Source organism: Diachasma alloeum, unplaced genomic scaffold (assembly GCF_001412515.2).
Source record: "Diachasma alloeum isolate Michigan unplaced genomic scaffold, Dall2.0 Dall_scaffold_00181, whole genome shotgun sequence".
Lineage (NCBI taxonomy): Eukaryota > Metazoa > Arthropoda > Insecta > Hymenoptera > Braconidae > Diachasma > Diachasma alloeum.
The window spans coordinates 2146058-2161517 of NW_021680347.1; the positions used below are offsets into that span (position 1 = coordinate 2146058).

Here is a 15460-nt window from a genome sequence, read left to right on the forward strand (position 1 = left end):
GGAGGGGGGGGGGTAAAGAAGAGGAAGAAGACGAAGGTACATCATAGTAAAGAAGAGACAGCGGCATATGTGCAGGAATATAAGAAGGGAAAAAACGCATAAACGGGTGAAGAAGACGAAGGGGGAGAAGGGAGAAAAGGAGCCCGGGGAGAAGTAAAAGGGACAAAGAGGGAGAACCGTTGCTGTGGAGATCGATGTTCAGGGGCGTACGATGGCCGGGGCGCTGTCCGAGAACGCGCCGAGACCGGTGAGCGTTGTGACCGTTGATGCTGGTGGTGCAGCAACCGTTGAAACACCATCGGTACCAACAGCCGAAGTATCCCAGGACACAAGGTGTCAAAATGCACGGGAAAACCGCGAGACAATCCGCTGTTTTGCCTCCACAGAGGCACAAACAGAAAACACCCCGAGGCTCATCGAGGAGGAGCTCAGGGATGCGAGACGACGGGAGAGGAGGGTCCGAAGACATCATCGGAGGGCCATGAGGAGCTGCTCGATGCCTCCGAGTTATCCTGGTGGACCTGGTTGTGTTAATACGACTAATGGCATTGGCACAGCACCAGGTATGCCGCTGGTACAGCCAGTGGGGGGTTTCCTGCATCCACCGCCACCGCATCTTGGCCTCAGGGGCCTCAGCCTCGGCCTGCCATTTCCAGTGCCCGCCAGTGTTTCTGCCTTCGGCAGGTCAGCAACTTTTAACTCTGTAACGGACCTTTTATTTATCGATACTTTTCATTGCCTCTATCGCACCTCTCGATCTTCCTTTCTACAACTTTTTTACCTCCGAATGAAAGCTTTGTAATCGTGATTTTTTTCGATTTCTTAATTTTGGGTGGAAATTCCTAGAAATGTCATGAAACGTGAAGAAAAAAATTTGTTTTAAAAAAATGTCTGTATGTGTGTGCACATACGCGTTCGTATGTTCAGAACTGTCCCCATAACTCGAGAATTATTGAGGCAAACATGTTGAAATTCTGGCTGCTAATTGGTACTACTGAGACTCAAATTTGTGCTAAATTTTAGCTCGATCGGTTGACCGGTTCCTGAGATATAGCGATTCTTCGAAAATCTTTTTTGCTGATATCTTCTGCGCCATTCGACCCATTCGATTTTTTTTTAATGCTCGTCATGATGATACTTATTTAATTGGATTGAAAGAAGACCATTACACCCTGAGCAATGCAGTTTTATTCTCGTTTTTTCTTTTTTTCGCTGAAATTGCTAGTTCACACGATAACTTGGAAAATAATCGAGATAGAAACTTGAAACTTGATGCGATTTTAGGTTTTATGGCACCAAAGTTTGGGATTCTGGATGAACGAAATCGGACCAGTAGTTTCGGAGATTCAACTTTGTATGTAAAACTCTTTTGCTCAATATCTCAAAAACTATTGGTCCGATTTCAATTTTTTTTCAAAATATGCGTTTTGATGTTATTTATCTAGATCCAACAAAACACCATCCCATTGAAATTTTTCGAGATATCGTCGTTTTTGTATTTTCCAGTCGGAATTCACTTTTGCGCACTATGACATGGGTAAAGTTCAGGAAAACCTCTTGAAACTTTGGCTTCTAGTTCGGATTGTCGAGGAACATCGCTATATCAAATTTTAGGTCGATATATTTGATAGTTCTTGAGATGGAACAATTCACCCAAAATTCATGGGAAAAAAAAATCAACGTATCTATAATATCTATATTTTACCGTTCATTTTCACATCAGCATAGCTGAAAACGCTATATAATATGAATATATTATTTTATTTTTTTATTTTTTGAAAACACATTGGGATTCATTCGGAAGCCTACTACCAATGAAAATGGTAGAAATGAAAATAGGAGAAAAAAAATACGTGAAGAGTAGCAGTCATATGTACTCTGTCAATTGGCTTCTGTCGCGCTGCTTGTTTTTCCCTCCAAAATTGGTGTTTTCTTTTTTTCAAGAGCTTAATATTAACACCGGGGCGTTGTGAGCAAAAGGGTTAATTTCGGTTGAATGGCGGATATATAGTCCCCGATGAATATCAATATTCCGACTGACATTTCAATAGTTTTTTGAATGATAGGAAAGAGAAATTCATTGTGGCAACTGAGTAATCGAATTGCCATCAGATTATTTTTTGTTCGGTTATTCCTCTTGGCGTCTTTCACTCTTTTGTATCTCTGTACACGCGAGATTCGCTTTCGAGACTAACGGTAGCTTCCATCATCAGTCACGGTCCGGTAAGAATTGAATTTCGAGTATCTCAGTGTGATTTTAAGCCTCTATGAATTGGAATGACTGGTCAAAATTAATCCAGTACAGAGGCTATTGTGTTTATTTCTTTCATGTTTAGAGATAATTCAATGGGCTGGGACATCGACGTCCTTGACTCAAGGCTTTCGTTACACGTGGCTCTCCTTGTTTCTTCCATATTTCCTGCATTATCATTTTTTGTGCACTTTGAGATTGTAAATACCGTGTGCCAGGTGCTCGATGAATATTCCTTTTCCTACGACGTGCCAAGTGGCGCGCCTTTGTAATTCGCAGTACCCCATAACCAAGAGGCATGTATTCAGGAGAGCCTCAAGAGAGGGTCTTCTTATATATGAAAAAATTCCACAAGCGGAAACGATGAGTCGTGGAATTGCACGAACGTAGAGTAATGCCGAGACAATGAACTAGACTCTCAGATGCCGATAATTTTCAATTCGAGTCGCGTGCTCGTGGAAGAAAAAAAAATTTCCTTCCGCTTTAATAAATTAATTCTGACTGGTTTAGGAGAGGAAGAGAAAAAATGTAAAAAAAGGAATAGGGGAAGTTTACTCGTGTCAACGGAGACACAAATTTTCCGGTTTAATGGAAATTTATATATGACTTTAACGCTCTTGTTCTCCTCTTTCACCTCGTACTGCAGCTTTAACGAGGTATACCCAGTGTTACGCCACATGAGCCATGAGGATAGAAACTCTGGGCTCTTTGAGGCTCTCAAAGAATACAAAAGATTCAGAAGCTGAGAGAAATTCTGGGTGACGGATAATTGCGGAATACCCGAGAGTGTAACGATACGAAATTTTGCACACACTGCGTGTATTCCCACACATGTCACTGGGTTAGTTGAGCTTACAATATGTACAAGATTTATTCTGGGTAATGAGTGAAGAGTGCCTCTCTGCTTGATGATTCCCTGTGCCTTTTACTCCACTGATGTTTCAGTAACATGCGATAACTCAAAGAATTACTGAGCCCCGTCTACCTCAAAGAGATTGCATTCGACATAGGCCAATGGGTAAGGCCCTCTGTACCTACCGCAGTCCAGTTTTGTAAACGAAAATCCCACTTGAATGTTCGGAGCGGGGGGTGGATGAGGGTACTAAAATAGCAGGCACGGGATCTATATATTCACGCTTGGGTGAATCAAACGTACCGAGGGGTTGCTTTTATATTCCTGCATTCAGTGTGGGCTTTATTTTTCGTGAATCATTCTTGTATATTTCCTTCTTCTCACCCCTCTGGTACTTTGGCCAATGGCCCTGGGTCGATGGACTACACACGTGCTTGTCAAAAAAGAAAAAAATTAGATATATTCACACGGAGAGAAAAACGACCGAATGTCACCAAAAAATTTCTTCAGCTTAAAAAAATTGCATAAATATTTGATCACTCCACGATAGGTTTGAGACACGAAATTGATGCTTTTCGGCATAAATCAGTACGGTATTGAATGAAAATAGTATATTTCAGTACGAGTGCCATGGGGTTTTTTACTCGCGTGGAGTTGGCGTTCGAGCGGAAGGTGAGGACTGGCCAACTGCGCGAGTAAAAAACCCCATGGCACTAGTCGTAAACGATATTTTCCCGTAGTGATTTTCACTTTTACGAATTTGGGGAAAGGCCAATACCAATCCTCGGATGAGGAAATGTGAAGGTCAGTAGGGGAAATTGATTTTATTTTTCGGAAAGAGATAATATTTTTGAAACGATAAGAACCGTTTGAAATACGAAGATGACGTCAATTGTTTCCTTCAAACTCATTGCGATGAAGAGCAAACGACAGTCATTATTTGAAATATTTGGAGATTTTTTTCGCATGACATTCATTTAATACTCATATTCAAGTCATGAGTACGCGACGGACTTCGTACATGGCCTGTCTTATTCTCTAGAATTTTTGTCGCAAGCCATAACATATCAGCGGGAGAAATACACTGATAGACAGAACTACATGCATTCGTTAATAGTTAACGAATGCATATTTGAGAAATCTTGTTTGCCTCGACTTTCACCTTTCAAGTGAACCATTCGTTAACTACTGAAAATGAAAATTTATTTGGTCATATTCAACTCTACTATTCGTTAATAGTTAAGGAATCTCGTTTGGAATAAATGAATCATTCTATCAGTGTACTTTTTTTATATCAAAAATCTTTTTTCTCCCAGTGCATATAATATCCGTATATATCATAATATTCAGCAATGAGAAAATGATCTGTAAAAACAGTTTTCCTCGTTGCATTTCACTGCTGAGTCGAGAGAGATACGAGTGAAAAGAAATGGGATTGGAGCAATGGACGTTTTCAGTAGTATGAGAAATCGACACGAGGGCTTATCTGACAAATTAAACTTTGCCTTATCTCGGTTTGTTGGAGAATCCTCAGTACCCTTCAATGGCACACCTCATCCTGCATCGACCCTTCTCTACTCAACTCGACGATTGGGTCGTTAAATGTGAATAGTTTCCCTTCCAGTTGGATGGGAGAATGGGGGGAAGCGAGTGTACACGATCTGTTTACGGAGTTTGAAAAATCAATAATTTATTAGAACGCTCCACCAAATACCGCCCGTTATAACCCACCTTCGAAACTCATACTCCCCCATACTACTACTATTAGACCCAACGAACAAACCTGAAAAATACTTCGACAGAAAAACGATAATTGACCTCTCACTTTTTTTTATCCAGTTCGTTCTTCACCACGAAACAAAAACATAACCGAAAGGCCGTGGATTGTCTCGAAAAACAATAATTGGCTTTCATTCTTAATGCCTCCTTGTTAACTAGGACAACTAGTCAATTTGGGTTTGGTTTGCGTGTAATCGAAGGTGAACCCTAAATTCAACATTGAGGTCGATTGTTCGTCACCGCTGCGTTTGTTAGCATCATATGGATGCGTTGGTTAACCGGTCAGCACTCGCGCTATATGACTCTCTCTTGCAAAAATTTTCAAAAAAACTTTTGTATTGTCTCAAGCAACTATCCCTCTTTCCTTTGGGGTTAATAAAAACCATCTAGCATGTTTGAATAAATGATAAAAAAATATTTTATCGAGCTCGGACGAGGAGCGTGTGAGATTCTCTCGCGGCGCGAGTACAGTCGATGGTGAGACTCGCTCGCATCGAGCAGTTCCGTGAGGCGTTCGGTGATAGGGGAGGGTGTGCCTGTACCGCCCACCTAAGGGAAAATGCCAGTTTTATATTTTATATTTCAACTTGAGTATAAAAAACGTATTTGTGAGACTTCTTTAACTATTGAACTCGTTATTCTCGAAGTGTAGACGCCTAATTCTCCTTAGAATCCATAAAATTGATTGAAAATAAAAGAGAGGGCCTATTGAGCGGTACTACCCGCCGTCGGGTAATACCGCTCGGCACGATTCCAATGCCGCTCATAGGGTTTTGCGTGTATCGCTCTCGCCGCAACCTAACCTGTACTTGAGTGCTGTCGAGCAACTACGTGGCCGATCCTATGAGCGGTATTACCGGCTCCGCTCGGCGTAAAACAAAATTGTTGATAATTATTGACATGAGTGGAGTTTTGAGTTCGAATTGGTCTCAAATTACGCGTGAAAGTGCCACGAATCGAATAACCACAGTTTAATATGAGGATTCAGCGTTTGAAACTGTCGAAAACCTTAATTACAAGTCCACAAATTTTGCACTGTAAAGACCTCAAAACTTCGTTACGTGTTTTTTCATATTTAAAGTGGTAAATAAAATGAAATTTTTCCGACAATCACATCCTATCATTAAATTCTTCATGATCAGGAACAGAAAGAAATTTTCAAGTTGATGGTTGTGGAAAAAATCGGGTGAGCGGTATTACCCATTGAGCGGTACAGGCACACCCTCCCCTACTCGGCAACTAAACCAATCCCATGGAGATAGCTCGGACCTCTCTGTCTAACTAGTGTGCACGCAATGCGTCAGAGATTCTCTCTCGGCGCGAGTAAAGATTCACGCTGAAATGGCGCGAGTGCTGACGGAGTAATGATGGGGTCCGGTTTATCACAGAGTTTCGAAAATGTTGGTATTTTTATTTTTAAAAAAACAAGTTTTCAACGATTACTTAAAAAACATCACCGTAACGGATGTAATTATGGCTAAAAAATTGATATCAATGGCCTCTCCATTCTGTCAGAATATGAATGAATCGCATCATTATTGTTGCGTTACAGTATATTGTTTGACAAACTTTTTCAAAGATCGTTTTTTTCAATTATCCCTGTCCGACAAAACGAATCCCATACTGAGAGAAAAAGGACAGAATTCTCAAACAAGTCTTCCTTGTGCCAAGAAATAGTGTTTTGAAAATTATCAAAAAAGGATTTTTTGGTGCGAAACATGGAGAGAGTACGCCGAGATGAAAAATTTGCCTCGCAAAAATAGATTTAGTAGTTCAAAAAAAATTGCATTCTTTGTACACGCTAGAAGTGAAATTTCCAGCACTACTCCTTCGTTATTCGATACTCCCATATATTTTGCACCCGAAAAATGTTTGTTTTATGCGAAACAAGGGATAGTAGTTTTTCGTTTCGGCTAGCTAATAATCATAGACAAGAAATGAACCCTTAAATGAAACAATAATAATGATATGATAGCAATCTTGTAACTCAGGGACAAAATATTTATTGATAAATTTTCCTCTATATGAGATACTTTCATCCTGAAGAGGCACCGTCTCGTGTGAATTATCCGCATCTTGAGCCAAATATTTCATTATTGTCGAACGCAGAGACTTTCAAATTCGAACCAAACAAGTTCTTTTTTGGCAATTTTCAACTAACGATTTTCTTGGCCCCAACAAAACATGTTTGAGAACGTGTTTGTTTTTCTCTCGGTGTAGTATGAGGTTAGAAATAAAATTTACACCGCCCATAAATTTTTTTAAGCCGAATGGCTTTGGAGAAATTCTCCTAGCACGTCAGGTGTTGGAAAAATGAAATATTAAAGTTGTGAAATCGGTTGAAAATGACATTTCTCAAGAAATGAAAACTAAACAAATTTCAGGTGGCATTGAATGGGAAAAAATAGTGGAATACAGTTGAGAAATCATTTTAGCCGATCGGATCAATCTTCTTCAATTCCGATGTATAAATTTGCTGACAAAAAATTCTGAAATTGACTCTGCATGTAATTTTAATCTCCCAAAATGAGCACTGTAGCAACATGATTATTTTCACAGTGCTTTAGACCAGGGATTTAAAAAAATGACATGACACATCAGTGACAGTCATGTGACACGGCCAACCACGACAATTTATTGTCACATGACACAAACGTGACTGTTTTACCCTGCGACCGTCACACCCCATCTAATTAGTGGCACCCCAGGTGATAGTAACTAGTTCGAAAATTCCCCATGATTACCTCCATGGATGGACAATCACAAAGCGTCAACATGCATGTCAGTCGTATTTCAGTTTAAAAAAGAAAAAAAAACAGTACTGAGTTTATTGACTAAGTGTCGCTTTTCTCACTGTAAATGGTCGAACAGTTGAGATGAATGAATAAAATGAATGATTTCACACCAATTTTTCATCACAATTTTTGACATGATATTCATCTGAAAATTACTCACAATTTTGAAGCCGGATATTCTACGGAAATTTTCAACGGAAAAATTGACTCCACATTCAACATTCTCTGCCTGAAAGTTTCAGGCGATGGCTGCGTTGGCAAGTAAACTCTTGTCGAACAACCAGTGTAAGTTGAAAATTTGTGACAGGATTTAACAGAAAAATTTGTGACGTTCACATTACATCTAACTAGTTAATTATCATATGTGAGTCGACAGTGTGACCCAAATTATGGCATGAAAAACCGTGACGTCACATGACGGCCATATGACCGTCATATTTTTGTGACCTGACAGATTTCAAAACGTGACGTCACTTCGCATCCCTGCTTTAGACTATAGAAATTAACACTGAGGAGAATTTTTAATTATTTTCTCAAGCCCGGACATACGAAGAGAAATGTTCAGTAAAAATTACGGAACTCACAATTCACTCACCGATTACGGAATCGACTCAGAAAATTTGATTGACGGTATCGTAATTTTTCACAGGAGATACATATAAAAATTACGGAACGCTCTGGGATAATTCCGTGACAGTTCCGGAAAATTTCCTATACCCACATTTCGCTCCGGAATTACGGAAAAGATACGTAATTTTTATTGAATATTTCTCTCCATGCACAGGCGTCAGTGCTAGACTCTGGAAAGTAAAATTGCCTACTGTGGCACTATCATTCTCAAACTGATGCAGAAAACGTGAGGTATTTCTGTAGTATCATAAGGTCTTACTCGACAAATATGGTGAGGATTTAAAAAAACCTCCAACATAGTAGTTTTATCTCAGTTTCAAGTTTATCCAATTTTCTGTGCCTTTGAAATGGTCCAGAAATCCTGCGGTAGGCGGAAAAAATAGCCCACACACCCAGAACATTCTAAAACTCACCCAACTTAAGAATTTCCCGTGGTCTATTTTTTCCGGGATTCAAATCCTGCAGACTTTCCACATCGCGATCTGTGGAGGAAGAAGAGTGCCCATGACTTCTGCGGACAATTGATCAAAGATCCTCCTCCAAGTTGATTTGCATAACCTACAGCATTGTGAAAATAACCATGTGGCCACAAGGTTCATGTCTAGGGGTAAGAATTATATACAGAGCCACCTTCCGATTGTTCATTTAACCAACAGCTAGATGGACCAAATTTATGAATTTCAGAATTTTCGAATTTTTGAAGCAGGTTGATTCAATCGGCTAAAATGATATCTTAACTGTATTCCACAATTTTTTCCAATTCAGTGTCACCTGAAATTTATTTAGTTCTCATTTTTTAAAAAATGTCATTTTCAACCGATTCCACAATTTTAACATTTTATTTCTCCAAAATTTAACACTCTAGAGGAATTTTCCAAAAATGAATGGACGGTATGAATTTCATTCCTAGCGTTAAACTCGGCCTTAATTGTTGGACAATTTTACTGGAACAAAGGAGTCATTATTGAACCTTGTTTCACCGAGAGCTGGCCAAGAAAAGAGTCGTAACAAGTGGGATATTTGCACCAAGTAGAACAGAAATCGTGGGGGAAACGAATGGAAGGATTGTTTTCGAGAATGGGGCAAAATGAAACAGTCGAAAAATGACTGTTTGACGCAATTCAAGCAAAAAAATTTTTTTTTGTAAATTTTTTTTTTATCAACTTTTTTTATTATTAGGAGTATGTACTGATGAAAATAATAATTTTCTATTCGTCTCATAATTCAATTGATTAGATTAGGCCGATTACCCTTTTCTTTTTTCATTCGATTGAAATTCAGCATCACATTTTCCTTTTCCCCTTTTGGGTCCTCCCTGAGCCCTCCTCTGAACTTTGGATTTTCCTGTTTCATTTTATTTTCAATTAATCCATTGACAAAATCTTCTCCCGTCAAAACTTGTCAATAATTTTTCATTCCACTGAATAGAAAACTATTATTCTCATTAGTACTCTCAAGAATAAAATAAGGTAATAAACAAAAGTTAGTAAAAAAAAAAATTAACAAAAAAAATTTTTTTTTGCTTGAATTGCGTCAAACAGTCATTTGTCAAGTGTTTCATTTTGCCCCGCTCTCCCCTATGGGAATGTAAGGTCTGAAAAGTAGGAATGTACCAATTCACAATTACTAATTCAAAACGTGTGCGTATGTATGCATTGACGTGTGTTTTCGAGTTTTTTTTTGGAAATTCCGTTTTCAACAAAAATCCCTATTATGACAGGGAATGATCTAATACAATCATTTACTTGCTTTACATGCATTTTGCGAATAACTTCAAACGTCTGTAATAATAATAATAATAATAATAATAATAATAATAATAATAATAATAATAATAATAATAATAATAATAATAATAATAATTTCCTCCCTTTGGATCGGGACGTTGAAAAGTTGAAAGAACATATTGAGACAACTTGGCATTTAATTTTTTTCCTCTTAATTTTTTAATGTTTCGATCCGCTCAGCGAGATAGACAACAAAACTCGTACACGGAAATAAAACTCGTGCCATGGGAGAGCACTGCACTTTCTATTCGTCATTATACTCGCGAGGCCGTTTTTGCTCGGGTCTGGTAAAATTTCTTTGAAACGTTGGTTTACCGATGGTGGAATTACACTGGTACATGGATCGAGCAAATCGAGATGCGAGGCGCAATAAAAGGCTAAAGACGTGGACTAGAGTAGATAGGCGGTGTGAGGTGGAGGGAATAGAGAGGAGGGGCATTAAATTGCCAGTTTCTATGATCGGTTAGAGGTTTCACGATGAGGGAAATATAACCGAGTTGGTGAGCGTCAGAGGCGATGAAGTTTTGAGCAAGAGAAAGAAGATAAAAGAAATAAAGTGTGTGTCAGTGGGTCACTGCTCTATACTGAACGTCTTGGATTTTCTTGTTACAGGGACGCAGTGCCGAAGCAGTGTTGTGGCCTGGGCTCACCACCAGTACGCTGGTCAATCCTCGGCGTTGGTATTGTCGGGCTAGTTTGTGCAGCTGCTGGAGCTCTACTTGGTGCCCTCAGGGCAACCGGTCGTGACCACATCGCCGTATCGCTTCTCATGATTGGTAATAAACCCTTCTTCTCTTTCTTTTTTTTCCGCTTTAAAAGTTCATCATTCCAGAATCTCCACTACAACTGTTTTCTTGATACAATTGATGGGATTAGATTGATAGGACTGTTTGTATCCTGTTGTTTATTGACAGAACAGAACTCAACGAAGATAATGGTGAAATCACGCGTAATTTCATTAGTGAAGCCAGTCACTAACAGCTGCGTTTGTTAATTGCGTTGTTACTCGTGCGTATGGTATCAATTGTTTGCAAAGCAGATTGAGAAACACTACACCTGTAGGATCCCCCCCCCCACAATTAGCTGCAATTCTATAATTAAACGAATAACGTTTATGAAGGCCTCAATTAAAATTGTGAGCTGTTTGAAAAATGCACTACATTGTTTGTGCTATTCACAAAACAAATTGCAAAATTCAATCCTACAAACTTCGTAAAACCTAATCAATTTCCAGGATCACTACCGGGGTATTCAACTCGATTCCCAGTGTCCCTCTCGCTTCGTGATTGGCAATATTTTTCCTTTTGAATCTCATCAGCTCACGAAAATCTTATTCGCAGGCAATTGCTCACTTCTCTCCGTGTAATGCCTGTCATACATAATGATTCATGCTCGCCGAGTTTTGAAATTGATCCAACCGAGTTCGGTAACACCTAGGGACTGTAGCCTTTATTGAACTACTTCAGGAACACATCGTAAATCTATTTTTGATATATGCATCTCTGGATGTATCACTGGTACAACTGAATCTCTCCCAATAGCTATGGTCTCCTATCCTTCTCTGTGACCTACTTGCCAACTGTCTTGCACAGTACTCATCATTGATGAGTACTCCCTTTTTTGGGCAAGTGCATGGCATTTAGCATTCTATTCAACGCAATATCCTCAGCAACGGCTCTTCATATAGACCTAGTGGACCTCGTAATACATGGCCTAAACAAATACACACTGCCAACCTTGTGCTACCTTGTGACATTATTAAAGCAGTTGGACAACTGGTGAAGCACAGTGGATTGCATAAATGAGAGGAAAAAATCCTAAAACATTATCAAAACAAAGAGTCATCAAGGCGTAATTCGAGCACGTACATAGACTGTGTTTCTCCAACCTTGCTACAATAAATTACTGATGCAAATTTTCCACGTCCAAGAACGTGGGAGCGTGACGCTGTACAACCGCCAGATACCTTGAACAAATTGTCATATTTTTGTCCCATAAAACGCGGGAAGAGATTATATTTACATGCATGGAGGCTCTTAACAAGGCTCGTTTACCGGTATCAATCATGCCTGGCAATTAAACGTTGTAACAATAAACTCGAGTTTAAAATCAGATAAAATACAATTGAGTTGGTTTAAATGTGTGGGCTACGATGCAGGCATGTGCGGCCCTGGTCCAGCGTTGGAGAGATACCAGGACCACCAAGTTTACTTTCTAACTGCAGAGGCATGTCTCTGATGGGAGAGTTCAATTATTATATACAACGAGGTTTATTAATTATTCTTGAATGGCTATTTGGAACGTTCATTCATTCACAATTATAAATAAGAATGTTCTGACCTGACCCTTGTCTTTGTCAAATCTATTCACTATTAATAAATGCCGATGGCTAAGGAACAGCAGAATTCATTTGGTGAAGTAGTATGGATACAGTCCAAACTATTTGCTGAGTGTATGCGAAAAAGTCGATGCACGGAGAAAACAAAATTACACTTTAGCTGAAGGAATTCTCGTTTTCCCTCCGCTTAAAAATTACATTATGAGGTTCGATTGGGACGATCCAAGGAATTAGAAGAGCACATAAATAATGAAGGAATTTCCAGATATTTAATTAAATGATTGTAATATGAATTAGTTCAGACAACGTTATACAAATTGTACAATATGACTTACTGTGTCTAACGTGCTCAACACTCCTTTAACAATTTCACTCAATTAGATGAATTTTGGTTCACAATATAATTGTTGGTAATTTAAACGCGATATACACGGAGAGAAATATTCAATAAAAATTACGCATATTTCCCGTAATTCCGGGGCGAAATCTGGTTGTAGGAAATTTTACGGAACTGTCATGGAATTTTTTCAGAGCGTTCCGTAATTTTTATCTGAATCTCCTGTGAAAAATTACGATACTGTCACTTAAATTGTCTGAGTCAATTCCGTAATCGGTAAGCGAATCCACTTTTCAATAATTAATTATTGACTAAAATAGTATAAGCGATTGACAATTATTATAGCCTTTGTAAGAGCACGCACGAAAAAATTTAATAGAAAAACTTATCGAATTCGTTAGAAAATTCTATTGAATTTCTATTACACTTTTTATTAGTTTTTGGCTGATTCTATTCACCTGTTCAATAGAAAATATTCAATAGAAAAAGTCAACAGAATTGGATCTTTCTATATAACTTATTCTTTTCATATATTTTCTATAGAATTTGCTCGACTCAAATTTTCTAACTTTTTTCATTCATTTTTCTTTTCTTCTCAATAAAGAAAATCCAACGAAAAAACTTAGAAAATTTGAGCCGGGGAAATTCTATAGAAAATATCCCAATAGAATAAGTTATATAGAAAAATTGAATTCTATTGACTTTTTCTACCGAATAATTTCTATTGAACATTTCAATAGAATCGGCCAAAAACTAATAGAACAGTTGAATAGAAATTCAATAGAATTTTCTAACGAATTCGATAGGTTTTTCTATTACATTTTTTCGTCCAAGAGTGCCTTTATAGTGTACACTGAATGATACAATAGAGTATTTGACTCTATTTAGTACGACGAAAAGTGAGTTTTTGGTGTATTTCATGGTCATCGGCTCCTTTGACAAGGAGTGGTGGACATCGACAATGACGTGACAACCGAAATCATCTGATAGTACTCGTTTGGACAATTGCCGTTTTGTCTCTCTCATCACCATGGTGGTTGTTATCTTTGTCTCGCTTATCATCTTATAGTCGATCCGTGTATGAGTCGGTTACCTAAGATGAACTATTGTCTATTGGTGTCTATTCGTCAACTGCAAGTTAATATTATCAACTATGGGAATTCCGTATTCAATCGTATTTAACCCTAGATTGGTTACCCTATGAGGGAAACCCCGCCGGGCGTCGTTTTTCTTTAATTACAATTGACTGGCTAACCGGAAAAATTGAAAAAAATTTGACTTTGTCAATTGAAGTTATTAGATTATGGGGTTTAAAATAAGAAACACCTTTTGTCTATATGAACACTTTAATTGAAAAATCTCAAAGACTCTACACAGTCAAGAGGCACTTCACAGTATGAATATCTACAAGAGACTAAAGATAGTTGCTAGTGAGGCCCAGGGTTAATGTAGACCTAGGAGGGCAATATAATTTCCACCCCCTGAAGCAACGCTCGGTCTTTCCTTCTTGATCCCGCCTGGTCGCCAGGTGTACTTGCGGGAAAAACCCACATTTGGGAAAAACCCATCAGTAAAACTCCCGAAAGGACTTTTCCCCATTTTACAATCTCAAGGAGGACCCCATAGCAATATTAAGCAATAAACCTTTCCTTAACATAAAATAACTTTGGGAGAGTGAATCTTGGTCTCGGGGAAATCCCGAAAATCCAACACACCCCCTCAAAATTTAATCGAACTTATTAAATAAAAACTAAATCACCAAAAAAAAATTATACAGCTCTACTACTATAAATTTCTAAACTTCTGTACCTCTTGACTGTTTCCTGGGAACAAATACATATGGTTCAGCATTTGCTACTAAGGATTAGGGAAACCCAGTAAAACCTAATCAAACCATTAGACAATACATATATATATATATATATATATATATATATATATATATATATACAATTTCATTCCATATTCATTTTTCTTCTTAATTCTAAGAACTTTGGTCCTGGCAATGGCTTTGTGAACAAATCTGCTAACTGTTGTCCTGTAGAAACATATTCCAATTTAATTAAATTATTACTTATTTGTTCTCTTAAAAAATGATATTTAATGTCGATATGTGTTGTTCTTTTATGGCTGGTTGGATTATTGGCTATGCTGATACAGCCATTATTGTCCTCATAGATCACTATGGGATCATCAATTTTCAATTGAATGCTCTCTGCTAGAGATTTTAAACACAGGGCTTCTCTGACTGCCTCAAAAAGGGCCATGTACTCAGCTTCCGTAGATGAAGCTGCTACTGACAATTGCCTTTTTGTATTCCAGCAAATTGTACAGTTTTCAAATAGTTTGAATATATACCCTGTTGTACTTTTTCTGCCATTTTCATCACTACCCCAGTCTGAATCAGCATAACCAATCAGCACATTTACAAAATTATTTCTTCTATAAACTAATTTTAAATCTATTGTGCCTTTCAAATATCTAAGCACTCTTTTGAGGCATTTCCACAACTCATCATTATTTTGGTTCGTATATCTACTTAAGATATTTATCGATGCACTCAAATTGGGTCTAGTACATACCATCACATACATTAGGCACCCTATTAAACTTCTACATGGCGTATCATTTCTTTTGTCCGAGTTCAATGCTGAATAATCTAGTCGACTCTCGAGAGGAGCAGTTACCGC

At 38.2% G+C, this 15460-nt stretch overlaps 1 protein-coding gene across 1 annotated transcript in view; it reads left to right on the plus strand.

The window, feature by feature from the left end:
* The first annotated feature begins 12 nt into the window (after positions 1-12).
* The window catches only part of LOC107046339, a 32780-nt gene continuing 17332 nt past the window's right edge, over positions 13-15460 (plus strand). The window contains exons 1-2 of the mRNA XM_015268945.1: positions 13-684; positions 10708-10871. Coding sequence (XP_015124431.1) covers positions 212-684; positions 10708-10871 — 637 coding nt within the window. The 5' untranslated portion in view covers positions 13-211. The remainder of the gene's footprint in view (positions 685-10707; positions 10872-15460) is intronic.